Source organism: Colobus angolensis, unplaced genomic scaffold, assembly GCF_000951035.1.
Source record: "Colobus angolensis palliatus isolate OR3802 unplaced genomic scaffold, Cang.pa_1.0 Scaffold123, whole genome shotgun sequence".
Lineage (NCBI taxonomy): Eukaryota > Metazoa > Chordata > Mammalia > Primates > Cercopithecidae > Colobus > Colobus angolensis.
In genome coordinates this window covers 164,445-183,006 of record NW_012113475.1, presented here as the reverse complement: position 1 = coordinate 183,006, position 18,562 = coordinate 164,445, and the positions used below count along the sequence as shown (strand labels likewise).

Sequence of the window (18,562 nt, the reverse complement as noted above, 5' to 3'; positions counted from 1 at the left end):
TTGTGTGGGGCTGTGTCCCTGTCTACCCAAAGTCCCCTTGGATCACCCGAAGAGGGATTGGGAGCTGGAGCAGTGAGCAGAACGAATACCTCACATGACCAGAGTGGCTGCTCCAGTAATAGAGAACCCCTTTTGAGGTATAGTAATGTATGGAGGGACTTAAGAGCTTGCTATTGGTGGAGTTCCCTGGGCCGAACAGCAAATTAAAGATAACTTGTGAGAAGTCAAAGCTTGGGTTCACAGTTGTGTAAGCTGTCACCTGGAATGCCTTACAAACTGTGAGGTGGCTATATGAACAGTTAGACCTCATTTATCAGCTTAAAGAGGAGATACTTCAGCCGCAGGCCCAGCAGCTCTACTGGTTATTTGGCCAGTTCAATGGTCTTATTCATTAACTCAAGTGCACCCAAAACAAAGATCTAGCCAATCAAGTCTCTGTGTGCCTGGAGGGACTGGGCAATTTGACCCCTAAGTTTGAAGATTCAACAATCCTGCTCTTTGAAGCAGACACAACTGCTCTGCATGACTATCACCACATTTGGGTTTCTCAAGACAATTCAAATTCCTTAGCACTTCATGCCTCATGCTAACTCATCAAATATCAGGCCCTTCCTGGAGAAGAAAGGCTATATCCTAATGCCAGAGCAGAAGTCAGCATCCAGCATCACAGATGTCCCTCTAAGTGAATGGCTCCTTGGAGCTCCACCATACCAGTGGTCTTCAGGAACAACCCCCCAGGACTGGCTCACCAAAAAGCAGACCTTGGAGAATAGACTTCTTCCAAAGCCTGCAGTTTCTTCAGTAATGTCTCAGGCAACCGAAAGGGCTTTCAAAACTTGCTCCTCAAGAATCAACAACAAGAAGTTCCTGAAAAACCAAGTTACCCAAAGTGACAGCATTTTACTACCAGTTCCTTCTTCATTTAATTGAAAAGGTGGAAGATCTAGAGCTTTCTGATCAAGATGAGATGGATCTGTCTGTCTGGCTGGTGATTCCCCAGGAATCCCATAAGCTGGAGAAGCCTGAGAATGGCAGTTGTGAAACCAGTGATAAGTTTACATTCTTGTTCCAGTCCTACAATATGAATGATTGGCTTGTCAAAACCAACTCCTATATCAACTGCTGGGGCAACCAGCCCAGCAGTGTAGAGATTTTGAAAAACCTGGGCAATGTGAAGTGCCTGAATGACTACTTGGAGGCCAAGAAACTATTGTCTATCCTCAGCATCATTTCCGAGGATTGACTTGTCCAGAACCATCAGGACTCATATAAAGTAAAGGACATATGCAAAATCAATGAGCCCTGCAGAAGTTTTTCAGAGTGTATGATGAGAATTGAGAAGGAAGCTCTGTGTAAGTGGCTTCTAAAGAAAGATGGACAAAAGAATGGGATACCTGTGGAACCCAAACCTGAACCTGAGAAGCATCAATTCCCTGAATATGTGGCCCTGTCCTTCAAGAACAAGCTAAGACATCAAAGGCAATGGCTCCTCCTAGAATTGCTGATTCCAAGTCATAAACAACAGTCCCTTGTCAGAGTGGCTCATCAGACCCCCACATAAGGAAGTAGGTCCCAAGGAAGTGCCTAGTACTGAGGACAGGGCTGGCCAACAAAAGCTTAAAAGCCCCACAATCACTTCCTGGTGTCCCTTTAATACAGCTGACTGGGTCCTGCCAGGAAAGAAGATGGGCACCCTCAGCCAGTGATTGTCTGGAGAAGACAAGTGGCTACTTCGGAAGAAGGGCCAGGAAGTATTACTTAATCCACCCCTACAGGAGGAACATAACTTCCCCGAAGACCATGACGGCTACCCTACAGTTTGTGATCTCTTTGCCTGTATGAAACTTAAAAGTCGAGAAAGAGAAGTGATTATATCAAACTCCTCTACAGATGTGAAGGAACAGACAAGAGTTCAGCAGCTTTTCAGATTATTATACATCCATGAGCTGAGTGACTGTGGCTTGCCAAATCATTGTATTTCTGGGTCTGACCTGTTAGCTTAGTCCCTTTCCTGCCTAAATTTGAACTAGTGAAGCAAAATACATCATTGGATTATGAGTTACCATTTAAACAAAAAAGGCTGAGGTGACTCAGTTCTTTCCTTCTGACATAAGTATTAATTCACCCCATTCTAGAAATGTAGCACCTTGGTGGAGTTTTTCGCAAGCCTCCCAGGCTCCTTAGATTGGGTTATTACTAAAAGTACATTAAAACACCGTAGTTTTAAAAAGGAAGTATTTCTGTAATTGAAGTGTATTCTAAAGCTAGTAAACTTCCCTAACTTTTAATTGCCCTTTGGCTGCTTCTCTTGCTGTGTTTTCTTTTATTAGAGGCTGAAATAATTTTTCTGTTCAATTAATATATACTTTGCACAAAAAATTAATCCTGCCAGTAGTGATTACCAAAACATGTACTAATAATCTTGGTAATTTTTGACATTAATTACCGAACATTTTAGCCTACGTTAGTTTTACATTATTTTTCTTCTTCACTTGAAAGAAACTGAGTTACTGCAATTTTTTTCTTTATTCCTTTTTTCTAAATCAAGCTTGTTCAACTCATGGCCCACAGGCCCCAGGATGTCTTTGAATGCAGCCCAACACAAATTTGTAAATTTTCTTAAAACATTATGTTTTTTTTTTTTTGCAATTTTTTTTTAGCTCATCAATTATTATTAGTGTATTTTATGTATGGCCCCAGACAATTCTTCTTCCTATGTGGCCCAGGGAAGCCAAAAGATTGGACATCCCTGCTCTAAATGTTATTAGAGTACCCAGTGAGCTTTTTTGGAAGGGCTCTGTATTAAGACCATTTTTCAAGGTAGTTTTAGACTCTTTTCAAAATACTCTATAAATATAGGGTTTAAAAAAGCCCAGGTGCCAACTAAGAGCAAATAGGTGAGACACGTTGGAAACGTAGTGTAGTACTTGAACCACTCACTATCCTAGGGATTATTGGTGTATCCTCTATAAATGGAAGCTGAGCTTGACCCCTGGTACTTTTAACTAGGGATAAAGTTGTCCTCTCACTGTAAGCACAGCATACCTGTACCTCCAAAAGTACAATGCAGTGACATTTTAGTAAACAGGCTGCTTACAACACTTATACCTTGGGATGTTCATTGAAGCTTTATGAAAACTACTGATGTTTTCTCAGTATCTTTAAACTCATGTCCATGCTTTAAAAAGTCTGCAGGAGAGAACTGGGTTTTATAATGTTTTAAAATTCCCTTAAGACATCTTCACCACTTTCCTGACTTTGGAACTATGAAGTTTCTCAACTGCCTATGTTATTGGAAGTACTTCTGGGAAAATGTCATGGTCCCACAATGTCACTGTCATACAGTTTCATTAAAGTTCTTTCAACCACAGCTGAAAAAGAGCTTTGTATTATTCCTTAAGCCCCACCCAGGTATCATTTAGAACTATAGTAATAATAAAGATGATGGGTAAAAACAACTTAAGGACGGCTGGGCACGGTGGCTCATGCCTGTAATCCCAGCACTTTGAGAGGCTGAGGTGGCAGATCACCTGAGGTGGGGTGTTCCAGACCAGCCTGACCAACATGGAGAAACCCCGTCTCTACTAAAAATACAAAATTAGCTGGGCATGGGGGCGCATGCCTGTAATCCCAGCTACTCGGGAGGCTGAGGTAGGAGAATTGCTTGAACCCAGGAGGCAGAGGTTGCGATGAGCCGAGATAGCGCCATTGTACTCCAGCCTGGGCAACAAGAGCGAAACTCTGTCTCAAAAAAAATAAAAAAATAAAAAACCTTAAGGAGTCTTTCCAGTATCTTAAGTTGCGGCTAACTTTGTAGTTTCTTTTTGGGGCCTAACACACTGTATTTTACATTATCAAAGTGTAATTTACATTTATCACTATGTTAATGAGTATGTACAACATTCTTTTGCTTGGATGCATTTTGTACCTAACTCTGTTAAAAGCATAACAGCCATTTAAATAAAAAAGCTGCCTTTCGCTTCTCCCAGTGATTGTCACCACTGCCACCTGTTCCTACCTTGAAGAGAGGCTGGGAAATGCATGATTTTAAAAGACTCAGAACAATGCCACTTCTACCATATAGGGAATCTGTACTGAAAGAAGGGGAGAACAGATATTGGGTAGATAATTACAAGTTTTAAAAAAATTTCTAAGCTAAAGAGTCTCCCTTCAGGCCAAGTCATGCAAACATTGTGTGAGAGACACAGCTTTATCTATATTATAATTGATATATCTTACATGCAATGATAGCAATTCCAAAAGAGCTGGTAAACACATTGACTAGTGAATAAGACTTACAATTTTCCAGTTATTTTATTTTTGAAAAATATTTCCCCAAAGAGGTAAGGAATATGATTTAGACATAGGGGTTTCCAAGGGAGAGAATACAGTCACGGGTTCTTAGTTTCTGTTTCTGGTTAGGCCAGTAAAGCCTCTTATTCATCCCTCTTTCCCGCTTCTCATTAGAGACAGAAACGAAAACCCATGGCTTCAGGCTGCTAAAAGCCTAAAACAAAGTAGAGAAACAACAACAACAACAACAACAACAAAATAAGGCTGTTGGACAAGCTTGCTGGTCAGCCAAATCCTCTGTTGTTGCTGATGGCTACTTGAAGCGCTTCTTCCACTGTTTCCATTGTAGAATATTTAGGGAGGAAGAGGACACTGAAACATGTCAGTGCTCTCATAGGGTCTCTTTCATTCCAACTTTCAGGACAGCAAAACGTTATTTTCATATTCTTTAAATCTTTCATTTGTAGTCTGTCAGTTCCTGTAAGAAATACTAAAAAGAAGAATAAAATGAAGCAATCTGTTTTACATGGAGACCAGAATCTCTTTACAAAGAAAAAAATGATTCACAAAACTTTATTGTGAGCCCATGTGCAGTGTCCTACATTTGACAGTGCATTGGGGATTGTATTAGAACAATGTCTGACACATAGTCACTGTCCTCAAGCAGCTTAAAAGTCTGACTGGGAATATTAGATTCTTGTGAAGAAAAAGACACATAATAGCAAGAGAAAAGCTGTAAGGTATAAGACAGCCCAAGGAGGTGTCATGGAGTTAAGTGCCTCCCGAGTCAATGCTGTGCTTGAGAATAAGGAGAGAGAGCCAGGCTGGGATGACTGAGGGGATTTCCAAGAGTTCAGAATTATGCCAGACCTTTAAGGATGGAAAGGTTTAGAAAAGCAACAAGGAGGTAGGTGAGGTTCAAGGCAGGAGAAGGAACTTCAGAGAAAGGCCTGGAGGTGGGAAGGTACAAGGTGAGCTCTGGAGTGTTCAGACAATGGGATTATTTGGTTGGAACAAAAATTTCCTCTAAGAGTTAAGACTGGAAAGGTAGGTTGGGCTTCTATTAAGTCTGAGTATCAACATACATGTTATCCACAAAAATAAAAATAGAAGATAAATGTTTCTCAAAAGTAAGGAAATAGAAAATGAGAAAGTCATTAAGCCTAAAGATACAAATAAAATAGCTGTGTACAGTGATAGCAAATACAGTATTAATAATATAGGAACAGTAAAAATTAGCCAAATAAAATATCTTAATTAATCCCACAAAGGCTGAATAAGTGAATGATGACAGGGGTACAGAAAGAAGGCTTGATATTTAGCTTGGATGAAGAAACAAAAACTTTAAAAGCAATAAAAAGGGATGAAATCACAGGGGAAAAGATCGCTTATATAATTAACATTTGTTTTTTGATGTTGGGACACAGAGGATGTTCAATTGGACTAGGCGTAGCTCTGACACTATGATTTGCTGCAAATTGTACCTATCATAAAGGAAATTTTTATCCCATTAAAAAGACATACGATTACAGACCTATTCCTTGATATAATACTTACCAAGGAATTTTTTCTTTTCTTCCAGCGTCAATTTGTGGAAAGCCTTCCAAAACATCACTATGGTGGGATGTGAACTGTTATATCCTGGTTCATAACGTGCATTCTAGAGAAAATACAAAAAAAAAAAGTTATTGAGGAAATAGGAAGGAAAATTGAATTTAATCAACTTAGACTTTATGATGTACCCTTTCAAATGTTTTCCAATCATAATCTGTATGTCCAACAATCACATCCTTCAGTTCTTCGGGGTGGAATAATTTGATAATGTCTTCGTCGCAGATTTTGTAAAATCCTCTCCGAAATTCTTCATAAACCGCCTTTACAGAGTCATTGAAAATGTAATCGATATACTTAGAAACATAGTCTCTCCTTTAATAAAACAAAAAGTTATTTCAACACTTACTGCAATATCCTGAACGAAATGGTGAGGGGCTAAAAATAAAAGCTAGAATACCTAACAGTTTTTGAGTACTTACCATGTGTCATGGACTGTCATAGTTACTAGAGATTATCTAATGTAATTTTTTTTTTTGAGACTGAGTCTCACACTGTCACCCGGGCTGGAGTGGAGTGGCGTGATCTCAGCTCACTGCAATCTCCACCTCCTGGGTTCAAGAGATTCTCCTGCCTCAGCCTCCCAAGTAGCTGGGATTACACGTGCCCACCACCACGCCCAGCTAATTTTTTTGTATTTTTAGTAAAGATGAGGTTTCACCATTTGGCCAGGCTGCTCTCAAACTCCTGACCTTGTGATTTGCCTGCCTTGGCCTCCCAAAGTGCTGGGATTACAGACGTTAGCTGGCCCTAATGTAATTTTTATAACAACTCCATCATAGGCTGCTTATAACATATATAACTTAAATGTGAAAACACAGATTAAAGTCAAAGAAGGGAAAAAAGTATTCTATGCAAACACCAACCAAAATGAATCTGGTGTAGCTATACTAAAATCAGAAAAACATGACTAGGATAGAAAAGTACATTTACTAATGACAACCAGGTCATATACCAGGAAGGTAAAACAATTCAAAAATTTGTTATGTGCTTAGTAATAACTTAACAAAACTTAAAGAAACAGTCATATCTACATGTACAGTATAGATGCTAATATACCTCTCCTACTAACAGAAAAGCAGACAAAAAAATTTTTAAGGACAGAGGAAGATTCAAATACAATAAATGATCCAAGAAACCTATTTAGAATACTGCAACAAGATCTCTACATAGAAAACTACATAACATTTTTTCAAGAGTGACTAAAGACGAGCTAAACAAATGGAGATTTTATATTCATGGATTAAAGACTCTTTATTTTAAGATGTCAATTTTTCCCCAAAATTGATCTATAGGTTCAATACAATCACAGTTTCAAAAATTGAAAAAATAAAACCTGATCCATACATTGTATCTTACTAAAAAATCAATTAAAGTGGATCACAGATCTAAATGTGAGAAATAAAATTATAAGCTTCTAGAAGAAAATACAGGGGAATATATTCATAGCCCTAGGATAGGGAAGTTGTCATAAAATAGAAAACAGAAAAACACTAAGCATTAAGGAAAATATTGATAAAGTGGACTACATTACAATTACAAAGTTTGGCTAATCAAAAGACACATTTAAAAACTGAAAACACAAGCCACAGTATATAAGAAGATATTTGCAGTACATATAACCAACAAAAGACTTACATCTAGAACTCTCATAAACTGACAAGAAAAAAAAAAGCAACAGAAAAATAGACTAAAGATGAGGAATAATTATTTCTGAAAAGAGGATATCCAAATAGCCAATAGGCATATAAAGTGCTTACCATTAGTAATCAGAGAAATGCAAATGAAAACCACAATGAAATACTACTATATACCCACCAGAATGGCTAATTTTAAAAAGACTAGCAATACTATTAGAGTGGACATAGAGCAATTAGAACTGTCGTATCCTACTGATGAAAGTCTGCCTCCATTTTTTTATGTTTGCTTACTAACAGCTTTCAAGTACCACTCCTCCTCCTTTTTCCCCTTTCGCCTCCAAATCTGCACAACACAGGCTCGCTCCCTGGGCACCCACTGACAGCTGTGTGGCTTAAATTTCCCCACGCATGCTCTGGGTTGCATGGGAACCCTAACCCTGGCCCCATGCTGGAACCACCATAAAAACTAAAGCCACCTGCCTCTCTCTTCACTTAAGCCAAAGAGATCAGCTTGGATGCCTGTCCAGCTCTCCCCAGAAAGCCCCATTATGTACAAAACATTTTCATACTCTCTGGCACACATATGGCATCATCCATATCAATATCCAAATGAATTTCAGGATTGATCCTGCTCTGCATGGAGCAAGGGGAAACCACAAGGCACCAAGCACTTCTCCCAGTTACATACTAACAAATGCCTGCACATAAACAAAACACATGTACAAGAATGTTCACAAGAGTATTATTCGTAACAGTCCAAAACTTGAAATACACTATGTCGGTCAAAAATACTACAGATAGGCTGGGTGTGGTAGCTCAGGCCTGTAATCCCAGCACTTTGGGAGGCCAAGGCAGGTGGATCACAAGGTCAGGAGATCGAGATCATCCTGGCTAACATGATGAAATCCCATCTCTATTAAAATACAAAAAATTAGCTGGGCATGGTGGCAAGCGCTTGTAGTCCCAGCTACTTGGGAGGCAGGAGAATCGCCTGAACCCGGGAGACGGAGGTTGCAATGAGGCAAGATCATGCCACTGCACTCCAGCCTGGGTGACAGAGCAAGGCTCTATCTCAAACAAACAAACAAACAAACAAACAAAAAAACTACAGATAAAACTGTGATGTATTCATACAATACACAACTATACAGCTGGAAATGTTATATTTCTTGATCTGGCAGTAATTACACAGGCATGTTTGCTTTGTAAAATTCACTAAACTGTACATTTATGACTTGTGCAATTTTGTTATATAGGTTATATTTCAATACAAAGTTAAAAAAAAAAAGATTTAAGAAATTGTGGAAAAAGATGTGATGCAGGCCAGCATGCTTCCTAGAGATCTCTGACCAATTATCAAGGGAAGGTTCTATAATCCCAAACTCCATGGCTTTAAATGGCATTCCATAAGATGTTGGGAAGTCAAAATATCATAGTAACCTTTTCAACAAATACTTACTATGTGCCTGCAATGTACCAGGCACCACTGTAGACTACTCTAGGTACTGAATATACAGTGGTGAATAATACAGACCAAGTCCCTGCCGCATTCACTATCATGGGAAGAACAATGAGAAATAAATAAGCAAATAAACCCCAAAGGAAGGTGATGTGTAATACAAAAAGAAAAAGTAAAGCAGAGGGAGTGGATAAAGAGGGACAGATGTTGGTGCTGTAATTTTGGACAGGAAGAAATAGAAAGGTCTCTCTGGGAAAGCCATTTCCATTTCTTACCACAATATAGACTCCATGATATATATGTCAAAACACATACAACACACACCAACTTCTCTGCCTTAGCAAAAAATGATTAATGATAATGAAAAATTAAAGAGCTAAAAGGAATTTTTAGAGCTCAGTGAAATAAAAATAGTAAATATACAAACCAACTATTTCATTTTTTGTACCTACTTGTTAGTCTGGTTGACAATTATGCTACTTCCATTAGGAATTAAGTTTGTGTCGTTTCTGTCCCAGTGTACCTGTAACCACAAATGAACTCATATAATAACCTATCATCAACAAAAACTCTTTGGAGCATACTTTTTAACAAGAATGTGTTAAAATGTATATTTTTATCATAAAGCTAGCAAGGAATATACAAACAAAAAATTACACCCTATCATACTGAATAAAAATAAATTTTTTCAAAGCTTGAATTATCTTATTTTAACTGATCAAATTAAACAAATTAATTGGAAAATTGCTACATCTCAGTATTCACTTCATACAGCGTAGACCCAGTATGGTAGATTTACAAGAATGGCCACGAATTCTTCCCATCCTAGTTCTTCTGCCCCTTTGCCTAGTGGCTTTGCAACACTTCCAATCAAGGGGGAAGGCTATCTCTTCAGTCACTGAATCTGGCCATGGCCATGTGAAGCACTTTAGCCAACAGGATCTGAAAGAAGCAGAAGCATGTGTGGTGGGGTTTGCTATCCTTTCCTCTCTGTAATCCTAAGGCCACCATGTGAAGAATAAAGACTGCAGTCTTGCTTCAAAAGCCACAGCTAGCCTATTGGAGAATGAGAGACCACAGGGAACAGAGACAAGCTGTTCCAGCTGATACCCTATAACCCAACCAGCCTGCCAATGACTGGGCATGTGAGTGACACCACTGTAGACCATCCAGCCCAGCCAAGTCGGCCCAGTTCAGAAACCCACAAAATGGTATTTGTTCTTTTAGGGCACTAGGTTTTAAGGTTGACTGTTACATAGTAAAATCTAACTGACGCACCTAGATCATGATGAAGAACAATACCTTTTTCACTAATTTATTTCAGGTTTTTTTCTTAAGTGAAAGTAGACATGTTTAGTTAAATATGTAAAGGGTTAATCAGATTAAAACTAATCTGTTAACTGCTTTTGTTACTCACATTAAAATGGATGTAAAATACTTCTTCAAAGTTATCACCTTCATCATCCAGAAGTGTTTGCAAATTCCTAAGGGAAAAAATAATCTTGCTTTTAAAAACGTAATAACCATGATCACTAGACACAGCATCTAAAATAAATGTCAAATGTATAGCTATTCTGAAGGTAGGAGGTCAGATATAGTTCACAGCACTTCTTTCTCCATGTACTGATAACCTAAACAGGGCCAGACCTCAACTAAACATGTCAAATTTAGGAAGCTTGTCTGCAATTCTGCAGGCTGCCTGCCTGCTTCACAGCTCTCTTCCCTTTACCCTAAATTCCCTAATGATTATAGGTTTCTATTTAGAAAAGGATTCTAACGTTCACTGACAGTGAAACTCATTCAAACTGGTGTAACCTTTATTGAAGCTTTTGAACTTTACTTACAGAATAGGTCTCATATTAAATTTCAGGTATCAGTAACTCTGAGGTGGGTCAAAGGACCTTCTCTGCACCTCTTGTCCCAATATCATCAAGCTTAAGAAACACCTGAAATTAGACTACCTTAATAGTTTCAGGGCATTTGTGAGAATAGAGATCACATCAAAATGGACAGTAACCAATTTTTAAATATTTCCATCCTATCATCCTATGATGCTTTATACATGCTTTTGAAATATCATGATGTTTCATTGTATTTGCTCATTCACTCAAATATTTATTCAACAAACATTTAAGTAACCCCTACCATAGCAGGCATAGGGGATGTAAAGTTGAGACTAAGATATTACTGCCAATAAACTCTGGGACTTGAAGGTGAAGTATGCTGATGGGAGTCTTACCTACAATACAGTGAGGTATGTGCAACCAGAGAACTATGGAAATCACATAGGCTTCAAAGAGCACAGTTACATTTTTCTGAAGGGATACATGACATTGGGAAAGGCCTCTGGGATAAGGTAGAATCTGAACTGATTTTTTTTCCCCACTGGATTTTTAGATTACTGTATTGTGAAGTAACGGACCATGTTTTATTCATTGTGGGTTGTTTTTGTTTTTGTGGGGAAGGAGGTGAATTGTTCACCAGCTGTGATCCTGTGAAATTGAACAAGTTACGTGCTTCTAAAATACAATGGTGGGCCAGGAGCAGTGGCTCACGCCTGTAATCCCAGCAATTTGGGAGGCCAAGGTGGGTGGATCACTTGAGGTCAAGAGTTTGAGACCAGCCTGGCCAACATGGTGAAACCTCATCTCTACTAAAAATACAAAAATTAGCCAGGCTTGGTGGCATGTGCCTGTAATTCCAGTTACTCAGGAGACTGAGGGACAAGAATCGCTTGAACCTGGGAGGCGGAGGTTGCAGTGAGCCCAGATCCCACCACTGCACTCCAGCCTGGGCCACAGAGTGGGAGACTCTGTCTCAAAATAAATAAATAAAATAAAATTCAACGGTAGAACAGGCATAGGATAGACATTCCCATTTCAAAAGGGAGTAATAGAAAGAAGAAAGGGGTAAGAGGTCCCAATTAAGTCCAAAACTCAAAACGGCATGCAACATTAAATCTTAAGGCTTGAGAATAATCTTTGACTCAATGTCCCACCTTCAGGACACACTGGGGTTGGTGTTGGGCTAAGTTTCCAGGCAGCCCTACACCCATGGCTTTGCTGGGCACAGCCCACCTGGAGGCTCTCACACATTAGTATTGGGTGCTTGTGGTTCTCCCTCAGGCTGGAATTGCACACTGGTGGCTCTTCTGGGGTCTCTAGAGCAGCCTCACTCCTATGACTCCACTAGGCACTGCCTTAGTGGGGGCTCTTGACAGTGGCCTCAACCCTGTGCCAGTCCTCTGCCTGCACCCCATGGCTCTGTGAAGTATCTTTTGATATCTAGGTAGGAGAAGCCAAGGCCCCACAGCTTGTACACTCTGTGTGCCAGTAGAGATGGCACAGCCTGCCCACCATCCAGGTTTACCACCCGTGCCCTCTGATGGGACGGCCACTGTGACCCACACCACACCTGGGGCCACTGGAGTCACACCTGGGTCAGCTGAGGAGCACTGTGCCAGAATGCAATGAGTAGGGACTTGAGGCAGCACTGGACATCAAATGTCCAGGTCCTGTGGGTACACAAAGCCACTCTTGACATAGTTCTGTCCTCCAGGCCTTGGCACTCAGGGCCTGTGATGGGACTGACAGCCCCCAGTGATCTCAGAAATGCCTTTGGGGTCATTCTTCCATTGTCTTGATGAACAGCACCAGGCTTCCATCCATCCACACTAATCCCTTTATTAAAGAGTCACCTGGCCACACCCTTGGTGCTCTCTTCAAAACACGTTTGCATTCTTTACAACATGGCCAGGCTGAGCATTTCCAAATCTTTAAGTTCAGCTTTTTTTCTAATGATAAATTCCACTGTAAATAATTCTCCCTGCTTCCATTTTGGTGTAAGCAGTCAAGAAAAGTCATATTGTTCCTTTACCACTTTGCTTAGAGATTGCTTCTGCCAAATATCCTATTTCATTGTCAAGAATCTTACTTTACACAAATACTAGGATACAACACAATTCAGCTACATTCTTCGCCACTTTATATAGTAACAAGGATCACCTCTCCTCCAATTTCCAGTGTGTTCCTCACTTCCATCTGAGATCTCATCAGAATTGCCTTTATTGTCTATGTTTATACTAACATTCTGATCACGACCACTTAGGTAATCTCTAAGAAGACTGAGGCTTTCTCTAGAGGTCTCCTCTTCTTCTGAACCCTTGCCAGAACTGCTCTATAGGGCAATACACGATTTTTCTAGCATGCACCTCAAAACTCTTCCACTACTTATTACCCAGTTCCAAAGTTGCTTCCAATACCACACTTCTTGGTAGCAAGAAGTCCCTTAGTCCATTTAGGCTGCTGTAACAAAATATCTTAGACTGGGTAATCTATAAACATAAATTTATTGCTCACGGTTCTGGAGGCTTGGAGTACAAGATCAAAGTGCCAGCAGATTCGGTGTCTGAATCTAAAGGGAATAGGTGACGACCCATTCCTTTTCAATGGTGCCCTCTCTATCCTCTCATAGTGGAAGGGGCGAATAGGCTCCCTTGGGCCTCTTTCATAGGGGAATGAATTCCACTCATGAGGGCTCCACACTGGGGATTTGGCTTTGATATATAAATTTTTGGGGAACACATTCAGATCCTGACAGCACCTTCCCTTCTGCATTTTTCTAACACCCTCCTGATGAACAGAGAAGTTAATCTTATTGCAGTTAAATGTATGAAATCTTCTCTTTAATGTTGGTATGTTGCATGTCTTGTTTAAGAAATGTCAAAGGTGAGAAATATAATTTTCTTATATTTTCATGATTTTTGCATTTAATACCTAAATCCTTCATCCACATGGAGGTGATTATCATGTATGGTATAAGACAAGGATCTACTTTTGTTTTTCTCCCCAGACAGATACTATTTTTTTCCCCAGACAGATATCATTTTTTTTTCCAGTTCCATTTATTTAGTACTCCTATTCCCCTTGATCAAATATGTCACCTCTAATAAAGTTCCATATAGGCATGGGTCCATTTCTGATCTATCTTCTGTTCTATTGGAAAACCTATCATACTGTCCTAAATAATACAGCTTTCTAATAATTCCTTTTTGAGATGGAGTCTCGCTCTGTCGCCCAGACTGGAGTGCAGTGGTGCAATCTTGGCTCACTGCAACCTCCGCCTCCTGGGTTCACGTCATTCTCCTGCCTCAACCTCCCGAGTAGCTGGGACTACAGGCGCCCGCCACCATGCCCAGCTAATTTTTTGTATTTTTAGTAGAGGTGGGGATTCACCATGTTAGCCAGGATGGTCTCGATCTCCTGACCTCGTGATCCGCCCGCCTCAACCTCCCAAAGTGCTGGGATTACAGGCGTGAGCCACCACGCCCGGTCTCTAATAATTCTTGATATCTGACAGATCAAGTTCTCCATTCTTATTTGCCTTAAGAATTATTTCTGGTTATTCCCAACCCTTTGTTCATCCATATAAATTTTAGAACCAGGTTGTCAAGTTTAATAAAAAGCCTCCTGGGATTAAAATTGAGTTTTACCGAACACAGAGATCACTGGTTCTCAAAATGTGAGCCAGACCAGCAATTATTGGGAATCCTTGGGCCTTTACAGAGTTCATGAGATCAAAACCATTTTCATAACATTATTAAGATGTTATTTGCCTCTTTTCACATTCTGCTGTGAGTAAACAGAAGAGTTTTCAAGAAGCTATATGATACTGTGGAATGCTCTGATAGCTAACAGATATTGTGTATTCCTGTGTTTAAAATACTTAATTTCTAATCCTGTAAATACTGACAGATATAACCAACCTAAGTAAAAGCGCTTTGGAGTCATTATTTTTAAGAGAATCTTAAGACCTAAAAGTTTGAGAAACAATGATACAAATGTAAAGATCTTTTAGTTCATGTACATTGTTAATTATCAGTCTTCTGAGGCATAAAGATTATTTAGGTTATCTTCAATGTTTCCAGTAAAATAAAAATGACAAATTTATCTTCTTCTTTCTAAATCTTGTGCTTTTGATTTTTTTTTTTTTCCTTATTAGTACAGTTTGTATAAATGATTAACAGACTCTGGTGCCAGACTGTGTTCAGATCATGGTTCTGCCATTATGGGGCCTTGAGCAAGCTATCTAATCTCTCTGTGTTTTAGTTTCTCAATCTGTACAAGAGGGATGATACTACTACTAGAATCATATTACTGTTCTTATTCTTTTTTTTTAATTGAGACAGAGTCTTCTTCTGTCACCCAGGCTGGAGTGCAGTGGTATGATCATGGCTCACTGCAGCTTCGACCTCCTGGGCTCAATCTATCCACCCGCCTCAGCCTCCTGAGGTGTGCCTCCTGGCATGTGCCAGCATGCCCAGCTAATTTTTGTGTTTTTTTTGTTTGTTTTTGTAGAGATGAGGTCTCGCCATGTTGGCCAGGCTGGTCTCAAACTCCTGGACTCCAGCAATCCACTTGCCTCAGCCTCCCTGCAGTGCTGGGGTTACAGGGATGAGCCATCATGCCTGGCCTATTCTTACTCTTTAAAAAAATAACAATAAAAATCCCTGTAGTATTCCATTCCATAAATATACCAAAAATATATCATTCCCTTAGTGAAGGACATTTAGGGAGTCTTTATATTATGAACTATAAATATAATGCATATTACTGTACACTGATCCTTGCCTGGTTGTGTATTTCTGAAAGTTAAATGTCTAGAAGTAGAATTGTTGGGTTGAAAAGGCAAACATGTTTTGATTTTGCTAAGTCCTGCCACACTGTTCTCTGAAAAGGAGTACCAATCTGTATTTCCACTAATAACACCTGAAATTAAAATGAAAGTTTTCAAGCCCTTGCTAATACTATATAGCATCAACACTTCAAACCACCATCAACCTGAAGTATAAATTAGCCTCTTACTTTAATAGGCATTCTATGAGCACTGGTGAGATTGAAGACATTTTTATTGAGGAGGCATTTCTATTGCTTCTTTCCCAGGTTGCCTTCTTGGATACTTTGTGAATATTTCTTATGGATGTGTAGGAATGCTTTACACAGCAAGGATATTAAAACCCTTCTACTGTTGCCATTTTTTGGTGAGGTGGTGGCTTGTCTTTTAACTTAGAAATAAGTTTCCATTTTAAAGGTTATGACATGAAACAACATTTAACATAAACATCATTAGTAGATTTTGCACCAAGGTGTATGTGACCTGTGCTCTGTACATGACTATTCCTACACAGAAAAAGTTGAAAGATTAATGCAAACATTGAAGACTAGTTAAGGGAATAATCAACACTTCCTAATTTTAGAAAATGAAATTATCATCCAACAATTCTTGTCAAAGTTAAAACTGGTCAGAAGTACCTAAAATGCTGCTGTTGAACATGAAAATATTATGAAGTGTGTGTACTTAAATATTTGCCTAAATATATGTTTATTAGATAGAGTCCCTCCTCAGGAACTACGTTTACTTACTTTCCCAAGTCAGGACTGAGTTCTTTCAAGTCTTCCAATGATGGCATTTGGTCCAAAAGTTTCTTAAACAGTGCCAGTGGGAAAGGGAGGTTGGCAACATTGCAATTGAACAGGGAAAGTCCACATAGAAGCCCAAAGAAGAAATACCTTTTCTTCTCAAATTTAGGCTGAAAAGCGAAAAAAAAAATCTTAAAGTATTATGAGTTTTTACCAGTACAATGAAATATTTATATTAAATAAATCTTTGTTCCTCTTTCATAAAATCAAATCTCAAATTGAAAAATTTAAAGCCTGAGATAAGAATGTTTAGGGTTTATATTAGGTTGGTGCAAAAGTAATTGCAGGTTTTGCCATTAAAAGTAAAGGCAAAACCTGCAATTACTTTTGCACCAACCTAATATTTGGTCATTAAGTCAATTTAAATCCCTGCCACTCTCATGCTTGTAATCCCAGCCCTTTGGGAGGTCAAGGTGGGCAGATAACCTGAGGTCAGGAGTTTGAGACCAGCCTGGCCAAACTAGTGAAACCCCATCTCTACTAAAAAACACAAAAACTACCCAGGTGTGGTGGCGGAAGCCTGTAATCCCAGTTACTGTAATCCCGCCACGCTGAGGCGGGAATGGCTTGTGCCTGGGAGGCGGAGGTTGCAGTGAGCTAAGATCATGGCACTGCACTCCAGCCTGGGTGACAGAGTGAGATTCTGTCTCAAAAACAAAGCAAAACAAAAGAAACAAACAACCAAATAAATCTCTGCCACAGTTTTAGTTCCTAAAAGCATACCAGCAATAAAAATACATTAGGTTCAGTAATCTTTATAAACTAGTTTTCACAATTTCTTTCCACAGCCTTTGTCTTCGAATTCATTGGGAAAACAGAACTGACACAAAGAATGACTACCTAAAAAAAAGAGGGTTCCTTTTTAATCCATGCATTATATAACTGATCAAAAAAACACATTGCTTGAGTTCTATGTGGACAGATATGGGAACCCAGGAAAAGGAAACTCCATTTTAAAGAAAATAATCACCTTATTAGAATTATAGATTATCTCCACAATTATATCCGTAACTCCTCACCTAACACGAAACAGTCTAGACAAACTAATTTTCTATGTTATAAGATGTACTTTTTCTGTCACAAAATACCTTAAGCGAAGAAAAGGGAACTTACCCTAACAGGAAACCACATGCAGGAAGCCCCTTCAGGATACATGAACATCCCATATTCTGGCTGGATCATCTCTTCAAACAGACAGTAGAAGAACTCTCTCTTGACTCCTACAAGGTCATACCCAATTTCTCCACTAAATGAAACCTGAGGAAACAGAGCAAATAATACATCACTTCCAGGGCTCCATATTGCTATACATGAAGTCTCATTTAATAACAGTAAATAGCTAACATTAATTGTGGACCCAAGTATTTGGTAGGCACTGAGTAAGTATCCTACTTATATATTGTCATATTTAAGCTCTACATTAATTCTATGAGATAATGTGGCCTTAAGAATTTAAATAACTTTTCTAAGTTTATGCAACAGCTAGGTGGTGTGGCCTAGTTTTTTTTTTTTTGAAATGGAGTCTCACTCTGTTATCTAGGCTGGAGTGTAATGGTCTGATCTCGGCTCACTGCAACCTCCGTCTCCTAGTTTTAAGTGATTCTCCTTCCTCAGCCTCCAGAGTAGCTGGGATTACAGATATGCACCACCACACCTGGCTAATTTTTTTGTATTTTAAGTAGAGAGAGCGTTTCACTGTGCTGGCCAGGCTGCTCTTGAACTCCTGACCTCAAGTGATCCACCCACCTCGGCCTCCCGAAGTGCTGAGATTACAACCATGAGCCGCCACACCTGGCCTACAGCCTAAATTTAATCCTATGTCGGTCAAACCCCAGAGCCTAAAGTTTTTACCACTCAACTGACCTCAACTGGCATCACTATTATAGTCATCAGATCCAAGTATATGTAATAAAAACAAACAGAAAGAAATCATAAAAATCGGCCGGGTGTGGTGGCTCACACCTGTAATCCCAGCACTTTGGGAGGCCAAGGTGGGCAGATCACGTGAGGTCAGGAGTTCGTGACCAGTCTGGCCAACATGGTGAAACTCTGTCTCTATTAAAAATATAAAAATTAGCTGG

The 18,562-nt window shown here is 39.4% G+C and overlaps 1 protein-coding gene and 1 pseudogene across 1 annotated transcript in view; one reads left to right on the top strand and one right to left on the bottom strand.

The window, feature by feature from the left end:
- The first annotated feature begins 291 nt into the window (after positions 1-291).
- LOC105504818 lies at positions 292-1,896 on the top strand (annotated as a pseudogene).
- Positions 1,897-4,299: 2,403 nt separating this feature from the next.
- HERC5 (HECT and RLD domain containing E3 ubiquitin protein ligase 5) overlaps positions 4,300-18,562 on the bottom strand; it is a 50,735-nt gene continuing 36,472 nt past the window's right edge. The window contains exons 17-23 of the mRNA XM_011932393.1: positions 17,595-17,738; positions 16,425-16,591; positions 10,421-10,487; positions 9,456-9,526; positions 6,036-6,219; positions 5,851-5,953; positions 4,300-4,783 (exon numbers count right to left, since the gene is read on the bottom strand). Coding sequence (XP_011787783.1) covers positions 4,578-4,783; positions 5,851-5,953; positions 6,036-6,219; positions 9,456-9,526; positions 10,421-10,487; positions 16,425-16,591; positions 17,595-17,738 — 942 coding nt within the window. The 3' untranslated portion in view covers positions 4,300-4,577. The remainder of the gene's footprint in view (positions 4,784-5,850; positions 5,954-6,035; positions 6,220-9,455; positions 9,527-10,420; positions 10,488-16,424; positions 16,592-17,594; positions 17,739-18,562) is intronic.